This window comes from Amblyraja radiata, chromosome 33, assembly GCF_010909765.2.
Source record: "Amblyraja radiata isolate CabotCenter1 chromosome 33, sAmbRad1.1.pri, whole genome shotgun sequence".
NCBI lineage: Eukaryota > Metazoa > Chordata > Chondrichthyes > Rajiformes > Rajidae > Amblyraja > Amblyraja radiata.
The window spans coordinates 1256076-1279629 of NC_045988.1; the positions used below are offsets into that span (position 1 = coordinate 1256076).

At 46.4% G+C, this 23554-nt stretch overlaps 1 protein-coding gene across 1 annotated transcript; it reads left to right on the forward strand.

Annotated features, from left to right (window-relative positions):
- Nucleotides 1–148: 148 nt before the first annotated feature.
- LOC116991211 (FXYD domain-containing ion transport regulator 6-like) lies at nt 149–21856 on the forward strand. The gene is made up of 9 exons (XM_033049636.1): nt 149–320; nt 11143–11196; nt 12484–12507; nt 13768–13788; nt 14875–14949; nt 15566–15602; nt 16947–16996; nt 18505–18551; nt 21271–21856. The coding sequence occupies exons 2-8, from the start codon at nt 11148–11150 to the stop codon at nt 18534–18536; spliced, it is 288 nt and encodes a 95-aa protein (XP_032905527.1). The 5' UTR covers nt 149–320; nt 11143–11147; the 3' UTR covers nt 18537–18551; nt 21271–21856.
- Nucleotides 21857–23554: the final 1698 nt, after the last annotated feature.

The window sequence follows — 23554 nt, forward strand, 5'->3', positions numbered from 1 at the left end:
CAGCGTGTCTGTGGGTGTGTGTGTCTGTGGGTGTGTGTCAGTCTGTGTGTGTGTTCGTGTGTCAGTGTGCCAGTGTGTGTGTGTGTGTGTGTGTGTCTGTGTGTGTGTGTGTGTGTGTGTGTGTCAGTGTGTGTGTGTGTGTCAGCCTGTGTGTGTGTGTGTGTGTGTGTGTCGGGGCGAGGCGGGCGGGCGCCGGGAGACAGACAGACAGACAGACTGGAGCCGAGACCCCCGCCCCTCTCGGCGCTCAGACGAGCCGGCGTTGGTTGTAAAGGGGGGGTCGCACCGTCTGCTTCATCCGGGGAGGAGAGTGCGGAGAGGTGAGTCTGTCCCCCAGTGTGGGTGGGTAGATAGGGGGAAACTAGCTTTCATCCATCTCAGCCGCGTGTGGAACGTGTTAGTGTGAGCGAGCGAGTGTGAGTGTGAGTGTGAGTGTGAGTGTGGCAGAGCCGGTGTGTTGTGCGCTGGGCGGTTTCCCGTCCATGTGTTGATCCGGGGAGAGAGAGATGGCTGGGTGTGGGGGGGTATGTGGGGGCGACATCGCCGTCTCTCTCCCCCCGGTAGACGGTGCTCGGTGCCCGGCTCATGTGTCGGGGCGTTGCCGCGGGAGGTGCCGGCTCTCGGGGGAACATTGACACCACGATCTGCACAATACAGTCAGTGTGGTGGATGTGATGGGTCTGTCTGTCTGTCTGTGACTGTGGGAGAGGGATCTGTCTATATCCCCCCTCATCCAGACCCCCCCCCCCCCCCTGGACAGCCTCCCCTCCCCTCCCATCCCATCCCATCCTCCGTGTGAACGGGACCGGGGGCCGCGAACACATTGGACGTGTCGTTTACATCAAACCTTCCGCTCGGGGAGACTGAACCCACCCATTGTGTGGAACTGTTCACCAGTGTGTGTGTGTGTGTGTGTGTGTGTGGGTGGGTGTGTGTGGGTGTGTGTGTGGGGGGGGGGGGGGGGGGGTGAGTTTTACCTTCTCCCTTCACGGTCTGTGGAGCCTCGTTACATTGACCGAGTCAACGGTGACTCAATTGAGGGGGGGGGGGGGGGGGTATTTGTGTGTCTAGCCGGATAGTGGGGGGACGCTTCTCCCCGCCTTGTGTGGGAGCCATTGAGGTTGTTGGGACCGGGTCCACAGTTAGTTGCAGTCAGCAGCAACAAGCATTGCATGGCGCTCAGCCCCAGCCCCAGCCCCAGCCCCAGTCCCAGCCCAGCCCCAGCCCCAGCCCCAGCCCCAGCCCAGCCAACACGGGGGCAATGGATAAAGGATTTGTCAGCGGCTGAGAAAACCGTTCAAAATGTTAACCCTAAAGGCAGGAAGGATGGTCACCTTGTCACGGGCTGTCGGAGCCCCCCCTCTCGGAACCTCCTCTCCCCCTCACCCTCACCCCCCTCCCCTCACCCCCCCCCCATCCCCCTCACCCCTCCCCTTCCCCGCACCCCTCCTCTCTCGCTCTCTCTCCATTGCTCATTCCCCCTCTCTCCGTTTCACACGATGTGCTCTCTCAGTCTTTCAGAAATTGGACTTCCCATTGATTTTAAGACAAATCGATAAGCGTAGACTGTCCGCAGTCTCATCAAACACCATGGGTCGGGAGTGTAGCTGCCTCTTCACTGTCTTCCAGGAAGCCCAGAGCTCTCAGGCATGAGCTAGATACACACTAAAACCTCTTGTGTTTCACCCAATCAGCCACTCCAAGCACAGCCATGGTGGAGATCAGAAACCGTGATGCAAACCCCTTTGTGTAGGAAGGAATGGGCGACGTTTCGAGCCGATACCCTTCTTCAGCCCATCCAAGCTAATCCTTAGAACTCAATTCTTTCAGATCCAGTAACATCTTTGTAAATCTTTTTGGTTTAACAACATCCTTCTACAGCATGGTGACCAGAACTGTACACAGTAATTGTGGCAAAACATCACCCATTCCATCTCTCCAGCTGAGTTACTCCAGCTTTTTGTGTCTATCTTCAATGCAGACCCTTTTAGTTGCTTCGAAAAGTTCAGCATCAAGCTGGATGTTTGATAAGCCAAGCAGAAGAGGTCTATGTGTGAATGTGAAGGCTAGGATTAGAACTGGTGCCACAAAGAACTGCGTTATACACAGTGAAATCAATAGTGGGATATCGCCAGGGAACTTGGTCGAGGTGGGACAGGGGATTTGGATATAACTCGTGTAATATCAGCAAAGTTGTTAACTGGTTTGAAATGGTTGTGAGATGTTCAATGCAAAATCATCTCTCCCCTTCCCATATTTTATTTCAAAATATCACACATGCTGCATAATATTCTATTTTTACCAGGATCAAGTTCTGGACTCTACAGGTTTCTGTTACCAGCTAAATAAGAATATTTCCAAACTGTACCCTAGCTGTTCTCTAAATAGCACAGTAGACTCATTTACCACAGATACTCCGAAAGCTGCTGTACATCTCCTGATGTCTTTGTTTATGTCTCCATGTGCAGTACAGAAACAGGCCCTTTGCCACAAGATAGACACAAAATTCTGTGGGACCGGCAGCATCTCTGGAGAGAAGGAATGGGTGGTGTTTCAGGTCGAGACCCTTGACCTGAAACACCACCCATTCCTTCTCTCCAGAGATGCTGCCGGTCCCACTGAGTTACTCCAGCTTTTTGTGTATACCTTTGGCATACAGTATCAATGTTGAACCTGGTGCCAAGTTAAACTATTCCCCTTTGCATTCCCTGCATAACCATGTGTGTATCTAAAAGCTTCTTCAACACCACCATCATATCTGCCTCCACCACCACACCTGCCAATGCGTTCCAGGCACCCACACTCAATGTGTAAAAAAATGTACCCCAAATTTTTTTTTATCCCCAACTTACCTCCTCTAATCTTTGCCCCTTTCACCATAAAACTCTGCTCTCTAGTCTTTGACTTTTCCACCATGGGGGAAAAAAGGTTCTGACTTTCTGCCCTATCTATACCAATCAGAATGTTATATATACTTTATAAGTAATGCCTTCTAATTCAGGCAGCATTCTGATAAACCACTTCTGCACCCTGTCCAAAGCCCACACATCCTCCCTATGAAGGGGTGACCAGAATTGCACAAATTAATCATGAACTAGGAGCAGAATTAGGCCATTTGGCCCATCAAGTCTACTCCGCCATTCAATCATGGCTGATCTATCTCTCCCTCCTAACCCCATTCTCCTGCCTTCTCCCCTTAACCCCTGACACCCGTACTAATCAAGAATCTATCTATCTCTGACTCAAAAATATCCATTGACTTGTGGCCTCCACAGCCTTTGTGGCAAAGAATTCCACAGATTCACCACCCTGCAAGATGCAAGTGCCCACATGATTCCTTTGCTGGGAGGGCATTAAGATGCTCATTCCTGGATTGTACACTTCAGCCTTCACCCTGCTTCTCCTTGTCCTCTCCATTTTCCCACAGCTTCTCAGAAATATGACTCAGAATAAAATAAACAAAAGTGCAGAGGTTTGCAGGTGAGAATCTGAATGTCAGTGCAAAGCAAACTTTCTTGTTTCAAACTTGAAATCCCCAAGGGCAACCCTCATTGAGCGCGGAACAATTAATTCAGCGGCTTCACTAAGTTAAAAAATATATATCTCAAAGGGACTGCGTTGCTCAATGAACATGTGGGAGAAGGGAGCATAATCTTCATCGGCGTAAACCAGCATCTGTAGCTCCTTCCCACACGAGAGGGAATGAAAGGCAGTGAGACTTGGGAAGGGAATTCTGGAGCTAAAGTCATTGCTGCCAAGGTTGGGTCAATGGAGTTTGGAGATGTCAGGAATGCCGTACGTCCTGAATGAAGCCAGAGATGGCTGTGTGTTTGAGGGATGGGGGAGACTGGAGTTGGGGAGGAACAACTAAACACACAGCATTTAAAATCTGAAATAGACACAAAATGCTGGAGTAACTCAGCGGGACAGGCAGCATCTCTAGAGAGAAGGAATGGGTGATGTTTCGGGTCGAGCCCTTCTTCAGATCCGAAACTTCACCCATTCCTTCTCTCCAGAGATGCTGCCTGTCCCGCTGAGTTACTCCAGCATTTTGTGTCTATCTTTGATTTAAACCAGCAGTTCCTTCCGACACCTTTAAAACTGAGACCTTGCCAGACTGGGAGATCAGTTATAGACAATAGACAATAGGTGCAGGAGTAGGCTTTTGGCCCTTCGAGCCAGCACCGCCATTCAATGTGATCATGGCTGATCATCCCCAATCAGTACCCCGTTCCTGCCTTCTCCCCATATCCCCTGACTCCGCTATCTTTAAGAGCCCTATTGAACTCTCTCTTGAAAGCATCCGGAGAACCTGCCTCCACCGCCCTCTGAGGCAGAGAATTCCACAGACTCACCACTCTCTGTGAGAAAAAGTGTTTCCTCCTCACCGTTCTAAATGGCTTACTCCTTATTCTTAAACTGTGGCCCCTGGTTCTGGACTCCCCCAACATCGGGAACATGTTTCCTGCCTCTAGCGTGTCCAAACCCTTAACAATCTTATATGTTTTGGATAGTCTTGTTTATGGAGGTTGTAAAGCCTGTTCTCCACCCTTACCTGAAGTAACATCAATCTGAGATATTTTTAGCCGCTGTTACGTAACAAAGATCATCTGTAGCAGTTTGTTTAGTTCCAATGTCAGGCAATCTGGGATTCCATTTCAGGGCTGCTGTGCTGACAGGTTATACAGGGAGGGAGTGTTGTTTGAAGCATGCGCCACTGGCCATCTAGAAATAATGACAGTCTTTAGATAATTGATCCAAGATTGTGGTCGACCCAGCCGGCTATTTGTGAGCTCGTCACGGAAGTGGATCGACAATCGCTCCACATTTTTAAATCTTTACTCCTATCTCTACATTGTAAATGTCAATTGTAATCTTGCATTGTCTTTCTGCTGACTGGTTAGCACGCAACAAAAGCTTTTCACTGTACCCCGGGACAATAAACTACATAAACTAAACTATTTCTGCAAGTTGATGGGAATGTTACATAAAACCATAGAAATACACAAAATGTTGGAGTAACTCAGTGGGTCAGGCAGCATCTCTGGAGAACTTCAATCGGTCTTTTCCAGACTATACCCTGAAGATGGGACCCAGCCCAAAATGTCACCTATCCGTGCTCTGCAGAGATGCTGCCTGACCCACTAAGTTACTCCAGCGTCGTGTCTTTCTTCGGTATAAACCAGCATCTGCACTTCCTTGCCATTACATCAAACCACACTTGCCCTCTAGCCTTGCTCATGAGGTCAACGTCAAGCGTCCACAGTCTGCAGAGAGAGACACATAGGTGGTGAAACCACATTCACACGGACAAGATATGAAATCGTTCAGTAATGCTTCAATCTCACATCTCCTACGACGCCACATAGACCAAGCAAAACATTCGTTATCTATTTAATTCCCACCAGTCCTTGGCAATCCTTCCACCTCCTCAATTTTGGACTCTTGCATTTCCTTCATCTTAATCCCTCTTATGTTGCTGGCTGTGTTTCCAGCAGCCTCCAAACCTCCCAGCCCCTTCCCTTCCTTTAAAACTCTTACACCACTTTCTCCAAATATTTGGTCACACAAGTGTGAAAGCAGTCCACCCTTTCACACAAAGGGTGGTGGGTGTATGGAACAAGCTGCCAGAGGTAGTTGAGGCTGGGACTATTAAGAAACAGTTAGACAGGTACATGGATAGGACAGGTTTGGAGGGATATGGACCAAATGCTGGCAGGTGTAGATGGGACATGTTGGGCCGAAGGGCCTGTTGGAAACTATCACTTGATGACTCAATGCTACCTCCTTTGGCAGCTCAGTACCAAATCTTATTTGATGCTGAACCTTAGAGACTCTTGTGCAGATTTGTTCTGTTGTGTATTAGTTGTCTCTGCTGTGGGTTTGGCTGTATTGGCTGAAGCAGAATACACTTCACAATATACACCCCAGTTCCCAAAGTCTTTGGTACCTTAGCAATCAGCTTGGCATGATGAGACATTCTACACAATACACAGTGCTGGAGTAACTCAGCAGGTCAGGCAGCATCTCCGGAGGGTCTTGGATAAGTAACATTTAGTGTCTCGAAACCTTGAGTCAGGAGGATGGTGCCCGACCCAAAACGTCACCTATCCATGTTCTCCAGAGATGCTGCCTGACCTGCTGAGTTACTCCAGCACTTGGTGTCTTATTTTGTCAAGCAGCATCTGCAGTTCCTTGTGTCTGCTTTAAACACCATAAGCCAACGATCTAAGCACACCAACAAAAAGTCTGCAGTGTAACACGGATGTCATGTTTCTGATGATCAGATTAAATAATTTAATTCATGCATTTGCTCCCATTCTTAGTTCCATATCTGTGGGTTCACTATGTAAAGTGCTGTCAGCTGTGCATATATGAATATGTGATCACCTATTTACATCTTTTGTACATTCATTCCTTTTCTGCCTTCTGTCTTAAACAAAACTTGAAAATCCATCAGTGATCAGCCAGCTGCTGAACGAGAACGGGTTGATATTTCACCCTCTGCATGGGTGGTGCGTTTGTCCTGGAGTTTTGTGCCATCTGGGTTTTGTTCCTTAATGTTTGTTCTTGCACAGTCTGAAAGATCATGTACGCAACCGCCAGTATCTGGGTGTGGGGCACATTTGTATTCTGTTAGTGTGATGGTTCTATTTACTTCAAAGCTTTGTTGCAGACAGAATCTATAATGGGATCGCCTGAAATCAAACCACGTCATCAATTGGCCAGTTGTCACGGGTGGTTTGAAGTGCCCTAACCAAGTAGCCGTGAAGGCATGGGATATTGCAGAAACAATCAATGGCTGGCTTGAAGATTATACTTGGGAGCCCTGCTCCCCCACACATCAGGGTGGGAGTGGTGATGGCCACCTAGATATGAACCATGCTGCCCGCCTGGTCCTGCTCTGTCTGTCCAAACAGTGGCCATAACCAAGGAGGGTCATGGGCAAAGCAACAGTCCCAACCAGAACAGCTGAACGCATGTTGGGATTGGACCATGAGGAGCGATGGTGACAGGGGAAACAGTTAGTATTGGGAAGCCAATGCCGATGAAGTAGATTTGTTTACTCCAGCACCTTGTGTCTTTCTGCAGTGTATACCAGCATCTGCAGTTCCTTCCTACACATCATACCAATGCCAATCTTGTTTGCCTGATCTAACGGTGGTGAGAGTCCACATCTAACACCATGTAGCTCCAGGCCAGGACTTTCCACCCAGTCACAAACCAGCTCTGATCAGTCACATCTAAATGGTGTCAAGTTGGGAAAAGGGGAAGTACAACGGGATCTGGGGGTCCTTGTACATCATTCGATGAAAGTAAGCATGCAGGTACAGCAGGCAGTGAAGAAAGCGAATGGCATGTTGGCCTTTATAACAAAAGGAATCGAATATAGGAGCAAAGAGGTCCTTCTGCAGTTGTACAGAGCCCTAGTGAGACCACACCTGGAGTATTGTGCGCAGTTTTGGTCCCCTAATTTGAGGAAGGACATTCTTGCTATTGAGGGAGTGCAGCGTAGGTTTACAAGGTTAATTCCCGGGATGGCGGGACTGTCATATGCTGCGAGAATGGAGCAGCTGGGCTTGTACACTCTGGAGTTTAGAAAGATGAGAGGATATATCATTGAAACATATAAGATTGTTAAGGGTTTGGACACGCTAGAGGCAGGAAACATGTTCCGAATGTTGGGGGAGTCCAGGACCAGGGGCCACAGTTTAAGAATAAGGAGTAAGCCATTTAGAATGGAGACAAGGAAACACTTTTTCTCACAGAGAGTGGTGAGTCTGTGGAATTCTCTGCCTCAGAGGGCGGTGGAGGCAGGTTCTCTGGATGCTTTCAAGAGAGAGCTAGATAGGGCTCTTAAAGATAGCGGAGTCAGGGGATATGGGGAGAAGGCAGGAACGGGGTACGGATTGGGGATGATCAGCCATGATCACATTGAATGGTGGTGCTGGCTCGAAGGGCCGAATGGCCTCCTCCTGCACCTATTGTCTATTGTCTATTTCATTTTGTGCAAGTCCATTCAAATAAGGTTTGCACGCTTAATCCTTTAATCTTGTTCATTTCAATGAACGATCCCATCTTTAAGCAGCAGGTATGGTGAAGTAATCATCGAGCATTTGATGCCACACTGTCTAATTGAGTCACTACATAGTTTCCAGAATTCCAAAATTCACTCCATTGACTTTAATGTAGTGAATGTCAGAGGCAGAACACTACACTGTTTCATCCCAGGGATGAAAGTTACTCTGTTTTGCTCTAAGGAAGAGATTTTCTGAGCCTGTCTACATAAGTTGCTCAGCAAACTCAGTGGCATGGTGGTGCATCGTTGCAGCATCTCTGGGGGAGAGAAGGAATAGGTGACGTTTCAGGTCGAGACCCTTCTTCAGACCCATTCCTTCTCTCCAGGGATGCTGCCTGTCCCGCTGAGTTACTGCAGCGTTTTGTGTCTATCTTTGGTCTAAAGCAGCATCTGCAGATCCTTCCAACACATAGTTATCAACATGGGCTTTGTGGCAGACATGTATAAGATATATGTTGTCTTTACTGCACCTTTGCAGAGAGGGATGTTTTGGATAATTGGTTTATCAATGGGAATATTTTTCAATCCTTTGCCTATCTGAGCACAAAGTGCCTTCATGCTGAGGCGGTACTGGGAATAATAAAACATGCTTACCTGTCACCACTTTAGCCAAAGGCACAGATACGTCAAACAAACAATTATTAAAGATGAGTGCTACAGTATGGAATGGCATCATGTGGCTCATCATATCTGGTTGATTAAATTACCCCGTTCTCCTGGCCCTTCCCCATGGCTTTGTAAATGTTTCCATTCATCATTTGAAACCAATAGCCCACTCACGGCAACTCTAGTTGAAAGCTAATTATTTGTGTTTTGTTCTCTACATTTTCATTCAAACTTGGGATCTTTGCCAAACCCACACTAGACAAGGGATAGCAAGGATTGGATGTCATGTTATAGCTGTACAAGGTGTTGCGACGGCCACAATTGGAGTATTGTGTCTAGTTCTGGTCATCATGCTGTCAAAGGATGTTGTTAAACTGGAAACGGTGCCAAAAAGATTTTCAGAGATGTTACTGGATCTGGAAGAATTGAGTTCTGCGGATGAGCTTGGATGGGCTGGAACTTTTTGCCCTGAGTGTAGGAGGCTGAGGGGTGACCTTATACAGGTTTATAAAACCATGAGGGGTGTAGATAAGGTGAATGATCACTGTCTTTTCCCCAAGGTAGGAGTGTCTAAAACTAGAGGGCCTGAGTTTAAGGTGAGAGAGGAAAGATTTAAAGGAACATAAGGAGCAGACTAGGCCATTTGGCTACTCTACCATTCAATCGTGGCTGATCTATCTTTCCCTTTTGACTCCATTCTCCTGCCTTCGCCCTATAACCCCTGACACCATTACTAATCAAGAATCTGTCGATCTGTTTCCGCGCTGCACAGCTTTGTGATTCAACTCCATTGAACTTGGGCCATGTTTCAAAGGAAAGACACCGTAACTTTAATGTCAAGCTAAGGATATTGGGGAAATATTCCTGAAATCAATCACTTGGGAAAGCAAATGCAGACTAGGCTGACTCTTTTGCGGAACACCTCCATTCAGCCCACAAGAGTGACCCCAAGTAACTGGAGCTTGGAACTCTAGTTCTTCAATCCCCATCACTCCTTCTGCAGTGTAGTCTCAGTGAGACGGTTCCATTGAAGCCCAGTGTCGGGTGCAGGAACACCGCATCTACTGTCCGCACATGTGACAGGCCTGGGGGCCAAACTATGATTTGGGCAATTTCAGATAACCTGCCCTTCCAGTTTGCCTCAGGACTGCGCATTTCTCATTGTGCTGAAAGAGCAGAGAATGCCCGGGTGGTTGCTCAGCTGGTGAGGCTGTCCCTCAGGGGAAGGGAGTAAGTTTCATCACTCACATCAGTGGCATCTCACATTGGTGGGGGTGTGTGGATGGGGTGGGGGGGGAATGGTTCATGTTGCCATAGTCCAGTGTTGTGTTGTCATCATTCTGGCCATTTGGCTCAGTTCCTTTCTCCCATATTCTCCCCATATTTACACCACCTCATTGACAAACCATGTTGCAACCTTCACGCGGTCCGCCCTGTTTCGACAAATGCAATCAACCGTTTCGACAAATGCAATCAACCCGGCGTACACAATCAAATAAGATCAAATAGAACAAACAAGTTGTCCTACAACTTTAGGCTGTGCACGCCATACGCAAGAAGAAGAAGATTGACAAACCATCTTAGTGTTGATGGCAATCTGCGTTTCTCTTCATCTCCACCCTATCAGAAACAGGTCCACCCTTTCCCCTTCTTTGTAACATAAAACATGCCTCTGTCCTAAAGTTCCCATTTCCGATTAAACCAGAACTTAATAATACCTCTGGTATGTTATGTTTTTCGGTATTCTGGCATGTGGCCTAGATGGTCGAGTTGCTGCCTCACATCACCAGACACCCAGGTTCGTGCCTGACTATGGGGGCTGTCTGTGTGGAGTTTGCACGTTCTCCCTACGACCGCGTGGGTTTTCTCCAACGCTGCAGTTTCCTCCCACGTCCCAAAGACGTGCGTGCTTGTAGATTAATTGACTCTCTGTAAATTGGCCTTAGTGTGTGGCGAGTTGATGGGAAAGTGGCATAACATAGAACTAGTGTGAACAGGTGGCCACTGGTCAGCGTGGACTCGGTGGGTGGACTTGTTTACATGCTGTATTTTTCAATCCATCAAAACAAGACACCTCTCTTATTTTCGGGCCAAACGCAGGCAGGTGGGACTAGTGTAGATGGGGCATGTTGGTCGGCATGGGCAAGTTGGGCTGAAGGGCCTGTTTCCGTGCTGCATCACTATGACCCAGGATATGCTTGTGGCAGGATTCTAGATATGCACCTTCTGATTCTCAAGATTGGCTCTGGGACCTTGAGGAACAGCTGAAAGAGTTACATGAAACAAAAGCCATGGTCACTGGTTTTAACTCTGCTCTCCCGCCTTGAATGCCGTTGCTCCTTCTGTGTGGAAGAGTCGTGCTGAAGCACTCACATCAGTCCCTGACTTAAGATGGGCAAGGTTTACCTGTCCAAAAATCCCTTTACATTGTAAACAAAACCCCCTTTGTTTTCTAGGCACCATGGAAGCGTACCTGTTCATCCTGTGCTGTGGACTCATTCAAGTGGCTGGTAAGTGTGGGCTCCAGGTAACTGAGTGTTGTACCTGCCCGACTCCATCTGCTGTTGGTATGACACTGACTGTCATGGGTTGCATCAAGGACTGGGCTTTTTACACTCACATTGACGTTACTAATTTATTTTGTTTGTTATATATTATATCCATGTATATTGTGTTACCAGGTGTTATACTGCTACTAGTAAGAATGTCACAAGTTATAGGAGTAGAATTAGGCCATTTGGCCCATCAGGTCTTCTCTGCCATTCAATCATGGCTGATCTCTGCCTCCTAATCCCATTATCCTGCCTTGACAGACACACGTTTTAATCAATAATTTGTCTCTCTGCCTTAATAATTGGCCTCATAGACCTCTGTGGCAATGAGTTCCACAGATTAACTACCCTCTGACTAAAGAAGTTCCTCCTCGTCTCCTTTCTAAAAGAGCACCCTTTAATTCTGAGGCTATGACCTCTGGTCCTAGACTCTCCCACCAGTGGAAACATAGTCTGCACATCCACTCTATGCCTTTCATTATTCTGTAAGGAATAAAATGTCATTGTTCCATTGGCTGTACATCAGTTCAGTTTAGTTTATTGTCACGTGTACCGAGGAACAGTGAAAAGCTTTTGTTGTGTGCTAACCAGTCAGCAGCAAGACAATACATGATTACAATCCAGCAATTTGCAGTGTATAGATTCCATGATAAGGGAATAATGTTTAGTTAAGGTAAAGCCGGCAAAGTCCTATCAAGGATAGTTCAAGGGTCTCCAATGAGATAGATAGTAGTTCAGCACTGCTCTCTGGTTGTGGTGGGATGGTTCAGTTGCCTGATAAACAGCTGGGAAGAATTTCTGACAATTAAATACTGTTGACTCTTGCCTTTTCACGAGGGGGACCTACGCTGTCTTTCACTGTATCCCGGTCCACGATAAAAAGAAACTGATGCGTGTGGCCCCAGTCAGGGAAATAACCCCCCCAGCTTTGCATTGATGGTCCCGTGTCTGTGTAACACGCAGACATTATTCAACTATCCCATACATGTATCATTCCCTCAACACAAAACAATGAAGAAGTAGTCTCAACCCAAATCATCACCCATTCCTTCTCTCCGGAGATGCTGCCTGCCGGTCCTGCTGAGTTACTCCAGCTTTTTGTGTCCTTATCTAAAGAAAAATGCTTGTAAGGTTGCTCACTTTCCTTGAATTTCGATTGAGGAGTCGTTTACTGATTGGAATTGTTTTGTACGGAGATGTGGAAATAATTCTGTTGCTCACCACTCATAATTCTTTCCTTTCCAGCTGCAGGCAACTCTACCGACATGGGTAAGCCTCCGCTCATTTGCATGTGTCTAGTTTTCCTGCCGTTGTATAATTCATTGTCAGATGCTCAACTTGCGGAGATAGGGGAGGGACGAGGTTTGGGGGGGGGCTGGCAAAATGTCATGTTCTACGGGGTTTATGGCCACATCCCATTGAGCGGGGTAAGTGGGTGATAACCTGATAAAACCATGAGAGGATTAGATCAGGAAGATGCACAAAATCTCTTTCCCAGAGTAGGGGAATCGAGAACCAGAGGACATAGGTTCGAGGTGAAGGGGAAAAGATTTAATAGGAATCTGAGGGGCAACTTTTTACACAAAGGGTGGTGGGTGTATGGAACAAGCTGTCAGAGGAGGTAGTTGAGGCTGGGACTATCCCTATGTTTAAGAAACAGTTAGACAGGTTTGGAGGGATATGGATCAAACGCAGGCAGGTGGGACTAGTGTAGCTGGGACATGTTGGCCGGTGTGGGCAAGATGGGCTGAAGGGCCTGTTTCCACACTGTATCACTCTATGACATGACTCTAAGCAGTGTAAATTTTCCCAGTGGAAATATCATCCACACATTGAACAAAGAATCCATTTGCAGTATAACGTGTTTACAAATGGCATTTATCATGATGAAAGTGTATGCTGGAATTTACAGTGGAAATCAGAAGTAAATCATTTAAATCAATATAAAATATCTATGCCCTCATTCTGATGGGACGGCACAGTGGTGCAGCGGGTAGAGCAGCTGCCTCACGAGCAGTAAAGACCTGGGTTTGATACTGACCGGGTGCTGTCTGTGTGGAGTTTGCATGTTCTCCCAGATTTTCTCCAGGTGCTCCGGTTTCCTCCCACATCCCAAATACCTGCGGGTTTGGTGGAGAGAGAGAGTGTGCAGTGAGGGTTTAGATGGAAGGTTTGTGCTGAAGGTTACACTGGGAAGACCGTTGAGTGGGATGAGGGATGGATGGCTGGGTGGATGTGATTACAATCTATCCCAGTGGGATGGACATGGACAATGGGAGACATGTAGTGAGGGTTTGGCCTGTGCCCAGGGAGAGGTGTGACCTGGCTGTGTGTGTGTGTGTGTGACAAGTGCATGTACTTTCTGGCTGTGAACACACTATGTGTAGGCTGTATGTGTGAGTCAGAAGAGAAAGAGCTTCTCTCTGCCTGTTCTCCTGTAACTTAGGGGTTACAGTTTGTGAGACATTGCTGCTGTGAACATTGACCTATTATCTATGTTGTTGTGTTTCATGTCCTCGACATTTCAAGGCAATGACCAGTTTTTTTACGGTGAGTGGCTCAATTATTTGTTCCTATTTCCTTTTTAATTAAAATTACTTAAGCACTGTTTATTATATTACACCCTGGAGTGCTGCATCTATTGATGATCCCGGCCACTGTCATCACAGTTATCTTTCCCAACACGTTGTGGTCTGGCTGTCTCCCAGCACCGTGCCACAGCCTCAATCTTTGTGCTTTTAGAAAGTTATCATCAATTTTCCCATTTGTCTCGGCAATGAAGCCCATCAACGTTGCACCCTCACACAAGCGCGCGTGTGCGCACACACACACATGCAGATGCACACTCACACAAACATGCACGCAGACACACACACGGGCGCACACACGTGCAGATGCATACTCACACAAACATGCGCGCAGACACACACACGGGCGCACACGGGCGCACATGGGCGCACACACACGTGCACGTACACACACTCACAAAATGCGCGCGTATGCACACACTCACACAAACGTGCGCGCAGACACACACACGCACACTGTCATCCTCCTGCAGGAGTTGCTTTATATACAGATTGTTTCTGTCACTATTCATGATCTGGAATGGTTTGCCTCCAAGAGTGTTTGTAATGACAACTTTGAAAAAGTAATTGAATGAATACTGAAAGAGTATACTTGTGTATCAAGGTGATGAGGTTCTAATGGTACAAGCTGATAGAAGCAGACTGATGGCCCCAATATCTCTTTCTGTGCTGGGTCTTCAAACATGTTACAACAGGCGGTGGTGCAGCGGGTGGAGTTGTTACCATGCAGCGCCAGAGACCCAGGTTCGATCCTGACCCCGGGTTCTGTCTGTGTGAAGTTTGCACGTTCTCCCAGATTCGCCGGTTTCCCCCACATCCTAAAGACGTACAAGTTTGCAGGTTAATTGGCCTCTGTAAATTGCCCCGAGTATGTGTGGAGCAGATGCAAAAGTGGGATATTAGGTGGTCGATGGCCAGTATGGACTAGGTGGGTGGAAGGGCCTGTTTCCATGCTGTGTCTTTCACAATCAAAAACAATACATCTCTCGTTTTCGGGATTGACAGGGTTTGCAAATCAGACACTAAATATATGACGATCTCTTTGTAGATTATAAGACTCTGCGGATCGGAGGCCTGGTGTTTGCTGCCATTCTCTTTACTCTTGGCATCCTGCTGATCCTGAGTGAGTATACAGGATGTTTCCACTCACCCTGTGGCCATTCTTTATTCCACCTTCATTAGACATGCGATAGATAGTATGTGATCATGTTGGCTGTGTGGCTTTTTGGGAGCTGTGTCATACATTGTCATACATTGTGGATGGGTCAGAGCTGCCCGAGGACCAGCAAACTATTGACATTAAATAATTAAATAGTGTAACAGGGTTAAAGAGCTGAATGACCTCTCCTTTAGGCAGCATTAGATTAGATTAGATTAGATTAGATAGCCTTTATTGTCATTCAGACCGAAGTCTGAACGAAATTGAAGCAGTCATACATACAATACAATACAATAAAAAACAACATATAAACACATATTAACATCCACCACAGTGAGTCCAGCATAGTGTCAAAGTAGAGTTTGTACGTTCTCCCCGTGACCACGTGGGTTTTCCCCGGGTGCTCCAGTTTCCTCTCACAGTCCAAAGACGTACAAGTTTGTTGGTTCCCCAGTGTGCTAGTGTATGAGATCACTGGTCAGCACAGACTCGGTGGGCCAAAGGGCCTGTTTCCGCGCTGTATGTGTAAACCCTGCTGGTCCAGATGTACAGAATGTCTCATTCCTGTCATTTCTTGCAGGTCGGAAATGTCGTTGTAGCTTCAACCAGAAGCCCAGGTAATGGCACTGAGTGGCTGGGGGGGGGGGGGAGGGGGGGGGCGGAGACCACCAGAGCTGAGTATCAGAGGGCAGCAGTGTCTTGTACACAGTGGCCCAGAATTACTCAGCTTGCATGACTATGCATGTCCATTGTGTTCAGTATTCTCTCCGGTAACGTTAACAAGGGTCAAAGGCCTGAGGAAATCCTGAACATGAAATCTTTAGTCAATGTCTAATCCACTAGATACAGGTGAAGCTTCATCTACACTGTCCCAAAGACTTTGGATAAAAATAAGAAAGACTACCGTAAGAATTGGGGCTGGTCCATTCAAAGCCTGAAGTTGGTTTTTTTCACACTATCTCTGCACCCACCTCATCCCAGCAACATCTGCTGCCGATGTGACCATTAGAGCCCCCAGGCAGAGCATCTTGAGTAAGATAAAGATAAATGAAGTGATGTTATTGATCAGATGTGACCTCATTGAACCAAGCAGCAGGACTTGACACCAAGTCAGTGACCACCTAAACCTCCCACTGTATCTCGGTACATGTGGTGGCAACAAACTAATCATGACACCATTTGCTAGGTAAACACAAATGCTGGAGAAACTCAGCGGGTGAGACAGCATCCATGGAGCGAAGGAATAGGTGACGTTTCGGGTCGAGACCCTTCTTCTGACTGATGAAGGGATAGGTGACGTTTCGGGTCGAGACCCGGAAGGGTCTCGACCCGAAACGTTACCTATTCCTTCGCTCCACAGATGCTGGAGAAACTCAGCGGGTGAGGCAGCATCTATGGAGCGAAGGAATAGGTGACGTTTCGGGTCGAGACCCTTCTTCAGACTCGACCCGAAAATTCACCTATTCCTTCGCTCCATAGATGCTGCCTCACCCGCTGAGTTTCTCCAGCATTTTTGTCTAACTTCGATTTCTCCAGCATCTGCAGTTCCTTCTTAAACATGACACCATTTGCTGTTTTATTTTACATTTCCAGTCACAGTAAGTAAAAAGACAAATGATTCCAAGATGGATTTCCTTTTGTTCCTCGACTTATTTTTGTCGAAAGTCTTTAGGACTTTGTAGAGTCTTGGTCAGTATCTAGTGGATTAGATACAGACTAAAGCTGCCCCATAGATCTGGTCCACTGCCAGATCTAGACTGAACATGTTTACTGGGATAATACAGAAGGGTCTTTCTATCTGATCTGTGCTGACCTTGCTCTGGGAATACTGGATACTGTGCAGAGGTAGTTTTATTTGTGTTGGGATTGGTGATGCAACAAGTAAATATTTTCTGAAACAAATCAGATCAGTGCTGGTGCATCTATGCTCTGATCCTCTTTTACATTTCCTTTTTCTCCAGGTCACCTGGTGATGAGGAGGCCCACGTGGATACTCCGATCATCGTCAAACGTAAGCGTGGACTACCTGCTCCGGACAGTGAAACACTAACGCTGGGAGTCTTGCATCGACCCAGACTGCAAAAGGGAACTTAATGTGCCTAATGAATGAACTAAGATCACCCAAATTACTTTCTCATCAAGACAGCAGTTATGTAGAGTACAGGAAAGATCCTCTGATCCACAAAGCTGATCCACACAATGGTGAATGTGCATATTAAGATACACATGATGTATCCCCTTCAAAGGCTTGTTACATGGTTTAGAGATACAGCATGGCAACAGGTTCTTTGGCCACTAGGTCCACGTCTGACATCTATTCAATCAATCAATCAATCAGTTTTATTCGTCACTTGTACATAAAGTGCAAGAGAAATGAATTTGCCAGCAGCGGTACAATGAAAGAAGAACACACAAACATCCACCACAGCATTCATCCCTGTGGTGGAAGGCACAACATTTGGCCAGTCCTCCTCCATTTTCCCACTGGTTCTGTATTTTCTCACATTCTCATCCACTCCACACACACAGTGGGTTAGTTTACCTTTACAAGGTGAATAGCCCACAGTCTTTTCCCCAGGGTAGTGGGGCCTATAACTCGAGGTCATAGGTTTAAAGTGAGAGAGACAAAATTTAAAAGAGACCCAAGAAGCAGGTTTTTCACACAGAGGATAGATGTAGCTCTTAGGGCTAACGGAATCAAAGGATATGGGGAGAAAGCAGGAATGGGGTACTGATTCTAGATGATCAGCCATGGTCACATTGAATGGCGGTGCTGGCTCGAAGGGCTGAATGGCCTACTCCTGCATCTATAGTATATGTTTCTAAGAGGGATGAGCTCAGTTTTGCAACTTGGTCAGTGCAGAATAGTTGGTAGACAAAAGTTCTGGAGAATCTCAGCGGGTGCAGCAGCATCTATGGAGAGAAGGAAATAGGCGACGTTTCGGGCCGAAACCCTTCTTCAGACTTGGGCAGAATACTTGAGCCCGTTTCTGTTGATGTACAGTTCCGTGACTGAAAGGCTAAAGAGCTTTCACCCTGAATATATAATATCAAGCTGCCGTTGAACTGCACGGGGCATTTCACGATAGGATTAGACAGGCAGGAATCATGGACTTGGACTGCTCTGACTTTTGGCAAAAAGACATCTATAGCGTAGCTGTCGGAGTGAGAGGATCCTCAATATTGGTTGTGTATTGAAATGCTAAATTACGATGCAAAACGCAGCCACAACTGTGAAATGTGAGTTACAATATATCTACTATTTGATTGGTTTTGTGCTTGGATGATCTCAGAAATGATTGAGCTGTGCGTTATTGGAATATGAAAAATGGGGGAGTTAAGGAAGTGAAGCTGAGTTAAATTGAAGTTAGGTGTTAACCATAATTAAGTGGATGGTTGCACATGGCTATTACGCTCAGTTTAAGTTTGCTGAAACATTGTACTCAGGACTGTGTTTCATCTTCCACTGTTCAGGTATTGCATGGTGTTTTAACCTTGCTCTCTCCTCTTTGTTTAAAGCAACAGAAACAGCAGCCAAGGCCGAAAACTGAAGAGGACCCACCACGGTAAGAGCCTAATTCCCATTTACTTCCCATTTGTGCGACCAAATTCCAGAAGGTTCTTCTGCACCTGGCAGAGTTTTCCACGGCACAGCCCCGTGTGGGTTTCGTCCCTCATCCCAATAACAGGTGGGTCTGTAGGTTAATAGCCTCTGCAATCATTCCTTTTGTGTAGGGAGTGGATGAGAAAGTGGGATAGAAACATAGAAAATAGGTGCAGGAGGAGGCCATTCGGCCCTTCGAGCCAGCACCGCCATTCATTGTGGTCATGGCTGATCGTCCCCTATCAATAACCCGTGCCTGCCTTCTCCCCATATCCATTGACTCCACTAGCCCCTAGAGCTCTATCTAACTATCTCTTAAATCCATCCAGTGACTTGGCCTCCACTGCCCTCTGTGGCAGGGAATTCCATAAATTCACAACTTTCTGGGTGAAAATGTTTTTTCTCACCTCAGTCTTAAATGACCTCCCCTTTATTCTAAGACTGTGGCCATAGCATAGAACTAGTGTGAATGGGTGATTGATGGTCAGCATGGACTTGGTGGGCCGAAGGGCCTGTTTCCATGCTGTATCTTGAATACTAAATACTAACGTTTTGTATGTGGCAGGCAGGATACATTCTACCTGACTTCCCGAGCTGAGGACGGGTCGTATGATTATGGTTCTACACACAACCATCGAGCCAGGTCCAGTTGCCAGCAGTCCGTTCTGTTGCAATGTGAAAGTGTAGACACTTTTTTTTTTAAATCAAAACATTTATTCAATTATTAAAAAATAATATTTACACTACAATAAAACAAGTCAGAACCCACCACCATAATACAATACAAACGTATATCCATAATAACCCACTATTCAACTATGATACAATCCTTATTGAGGATACATTCAACACCCTGCGGAGCCCAGCGGTCCCGGAACTCCCTCAGGGTGCCCGTGGACAGGGCGTACTCCCTTTCTAACCGCACCCGGGCAGTGTAGACACTGTTGTCAGGTCCTGCTTCTCACACACATTACTATGTTGACAAGGGGATCAGATCAAGGAGAACTACTGCACAGTCAGCTCACAAATAGTGGTGAGTTTCTGGAATCAGACTTAACATTGCCTTCTGTTAATAGAACAGGATCTCTCTGAGTGCGTTCCGCTGTGATTAACAAAGGCTAATCACCTTGTTAAAGGTAGATAAAAATGCTGGAGAAACTCAGCGGGTGAGGCAGCATAAGCATCTATGGGGCGAAGGAACCTTCACAAACTGAAGCATCTATGGAGCGAAGGAATAGGTGACTTTTCGTGTCGAGACCCTTCGGGTCTCGACTCGAAACGTCACCTATTCCTTCGCTCCATAGATGCTGTCTCACCCGCTGAGTTTCTCCACCATTTTTATCAACCTTCGATTTTTCCAGCATCTGCAATTCCTTCTTAAACATCTCGTTGTTAATAACCCTACCTATTAATCTTCTGGAAGAAGCACAGATGAAATAAGGCAGATCTATGACAAACATGAGAGAAATCAGGAAGAACGCGCTGGTCCTGAGAACAAGGTTCTTGGAGATAAAGCAATATGACGATATGAAGTTTGTGCTTTGAAATTAAATAAGATGTCGATTGTCTTGTGGAGCATTAGAACTGAAACAAAGATGTTGGTCAGTTTCTTTGCTGTAAATTCATGATAACTATAGATAGAGGGGCTTGAATCTTACCCCCGACAACCATAAGGCACGACCACAAGATGAGACAGACTTCATACACGAGTTCAAGAGAGTTTATTGTCATGTGTCCCTGATAGGACAATGAAATTCTTGCTTTGCTTCAGCACACAGAACATAGTAGGCATGAATACAGAACAGATCAGTGTGTCCATATACCATTGTATAAATATATACACACATGAATAAATAAACTGATAGAAACATAGAAAATAGGTGCAGGAGTAGGCCATTCGGCCCTTCGAGCCTGCACCGCCATTCAATATGATCATGGCTGATCATCCAACTCAGTATCCTGTACCTGCCTTCTCTCCATACCCCCTGATCCCTTTAGCCACAAGGGCCACATCTAACTCCCTCTTAAATATAGCCAATGAACTGTAGCCTCAACTACCTTCTGTGGCAGAGAATTCCACAGATTCACCACTCTCTGGTGTGATAAAGTGCAAATAAACAGACAATGGGCTATTAATGTTCGGAGTTTTGTCCGAGCCGAGTTTAATAGCCCAATGGCCGTGGGGAGGTAGCTATTACGTACTATAACAGGAACGCACTCCTTTTAGCCAAGTGCTTTACTGCCCATTTTGAACTTTAGACTTCACATTGGGGTGTGGCTCCCCGAAGGTGGGGTGTGGCCAAACTGAAGACGAATCAGTCAGTGTTTATAATTAGAGTGGAGTAAAGAGCCAGCTGCTTCTCCAAGACCGGAGCAGCAAAACTAGTTTCACGTGTCGGACCCTGGTGAGGATTTCCAACAACCGGGTGGTGCTTCCCGGAAACAAGACATCGTCCCCGGGAAAACGAGAGAGAGAAATAAATAAATAAATCCCAGCATTGAACATCTGACCAGTCTGAAGAAGGGTCATCGACCCGAAACTTCACCCAGTCCTTCTCTCCAGAGATGCTGCCTGTCCCGCTGAGTTACTCCAGCATTTTGTGTCTACGGTTTAAACCAGCATCTGCAGTTCCTTCCTACACATGTCTTAAATACCTTGTGTGTCTGCTTTCTTGTACCAGGGACAAGTCAACACGAGACCTGAAGCTACGGAACGGTTGCATCTTGGACAGGTCTTTGAAGACCATCACTACACTCCTGACAATGCAGCCACTCCAAGCGTTGCTCAGCCACTTCACGGTTCTTGAATTAAAACATATACACACTGGTAGCAGTAAATGATGTACCGATCTTGTAGCATGTCCGTGGACTATCCCATGTTACTGTGCGATGGTCATCCTCAAAATGTCCACCTTTGTTGGGTAGTTAGTAGCAGTTGTGTTCAGTTTGATATTTTCCAGTATTGCCAGAATGTATTTGCATAACCATGAGTGGGTGCGTTTGTGTACGTGTGTGTTTGTATACATGTGTGTGCGCAGTAAATATGAGCAGGGTGGGGCTCAGTTACTGCATCCCATCCACAGTAAAGTGTTGTTGCACTGATGTCTCTGTGTTGAGTAGAGTGTGATTAATATTGGTGTATAGCACTGTCAGTTGGTCACTGTGTCCATGTGTGTGTGTGTGTGTGTGTGTCCGTGTGTGTGTGTCCGTGTGTGTGTCTGTGCGTGTGTGTGTGTGTGTGTGTGTGTGTCCGTGTGTGTGTGTGTGTGTGTGTGTGTCCATGTGTGTGTGTGTGTGTGTGTGTGTGTGTGTGTCCGTGTGTGTGTGTGTCCGTGTGTGTGTCCGTGTGTGTGTGTGTGTCCGTGTGTGTCCGTGTGTGTGTGTGTGTGTGTGTCTGTGTGTGGTTGTTCACAGTTGAACCGGTGCAGGAAAGGACAATTGTAAAATAAAGGAGATTGTCAATAATACATTGAAAAATAAATGGAATGAGTTATTAAAATTGATAAATTGATAGTTGTTTTTTTTCTGTTTGTCTCGAATTAAACCACAACAAGTTGCATTTGCAAGAGAAGATTAAGCCTTGGGTTATGTTTGACCACAATACTCTAAATGTGGCATCTCCAACATCTTATATAGCTGCAACATGATCTCTGGTTGGTTTGGACTCGGTGACACAAACAGCCTGTTTCCATGCTAAAACTAAATGTGAATTTCATTCCTTGTTAGTTGAGAGTTTCACACAGGGATTACATGGGGTGGTGGAAGCATCGATGGGGGAGGAGAGATTCCTGAAATAATAATAAGAAAGGGTTTAGCAGAACAGGCAGCATCAGTGGGAAAAGGAACAAGAGATAATATTTCAGGTGGATGACATTTCTCAGAACACTATTTCACACGACTGCTCGGTCTAACTCATGAAGCTTTTCTCATGTCATTTCCCCATCATTCTGCCCACTTAATATAGCCTTTTGTATCCTCTAAGGAAAATGAAAAATACAATTGTTTTGGTTCAGTTTAGTTCATTGTCATGTGTAGCCAGTAAAGTCCGATCGAGGATAGTCTGAGGGTCTGAGTGACCTCTCCGTGACCTTCTCCAGGGTTTTTACCCACCACGGTTTCAGAAAGATCGATTGTTAATTCCCAGAGACTCCTGGGCAATTCTTGCAAATTGACAATTACTGAGGAAAGTGACCCAACATTCCAATGACTACGTTGGTTTTTAAAGCAGTTTCTGTTTTATTTCATGTCTTTCCACAAGTGTTTCTTTACAAGACCAGTCAAGCGAGTGTAATATTCTGGACGAGTGCCCTGGGCTCCTGTAACAGGTGGCTTATACCTCAATATTTGGATAGAGTAGGAGCACTGATGCAGCAGGTAGAGCTGCTGCCTCCCTGCGCCAGAGACTCGGGCACAAACATGACCTTGGGTGCTGCCTGTGTGGAGTTTGCATGTTCTCCCTGTGACCGTGTGAGTTTCTCTTGGCTACTCCAGTTTCTTTCCACATCTCAAAGAGGTGCGGGTTTGTAGGTTAATTGTCCTCGGTAAGATTGCTCCTTGTGCAGGGAGCAGCTTAGAAAGTGGAATAACATAGAACTAGATTAAATTAGATTAGATTAGATTACCTTTTATTGTCATTCAGACCGAAGTCTGAACGAAATTGCAGCAGTCATACATACAATACAATACAATAAAAAACAACAATAAACACATATTAACATCCACCACAGTGAGTCCACCCAACATCTCCTCACTGTGATGGAGGCAAAAGTCTTAGGTCTCCAGTCTCTTCCCTCCTCTTCTCCCTCTGCGCTGAGGCGATACCCCCCGGGCGATGTTACAACTGTCTCGCGGCTCAAACACCGCGGCCCGGGGTGGTCGAAGCTGCCGCTCACCAGTCCTGCTGACGCAGCCGCTGGCCCGCGGCCGAACCCCGGACTCAGGCCACCGCCGCCAGAACACCGTCCA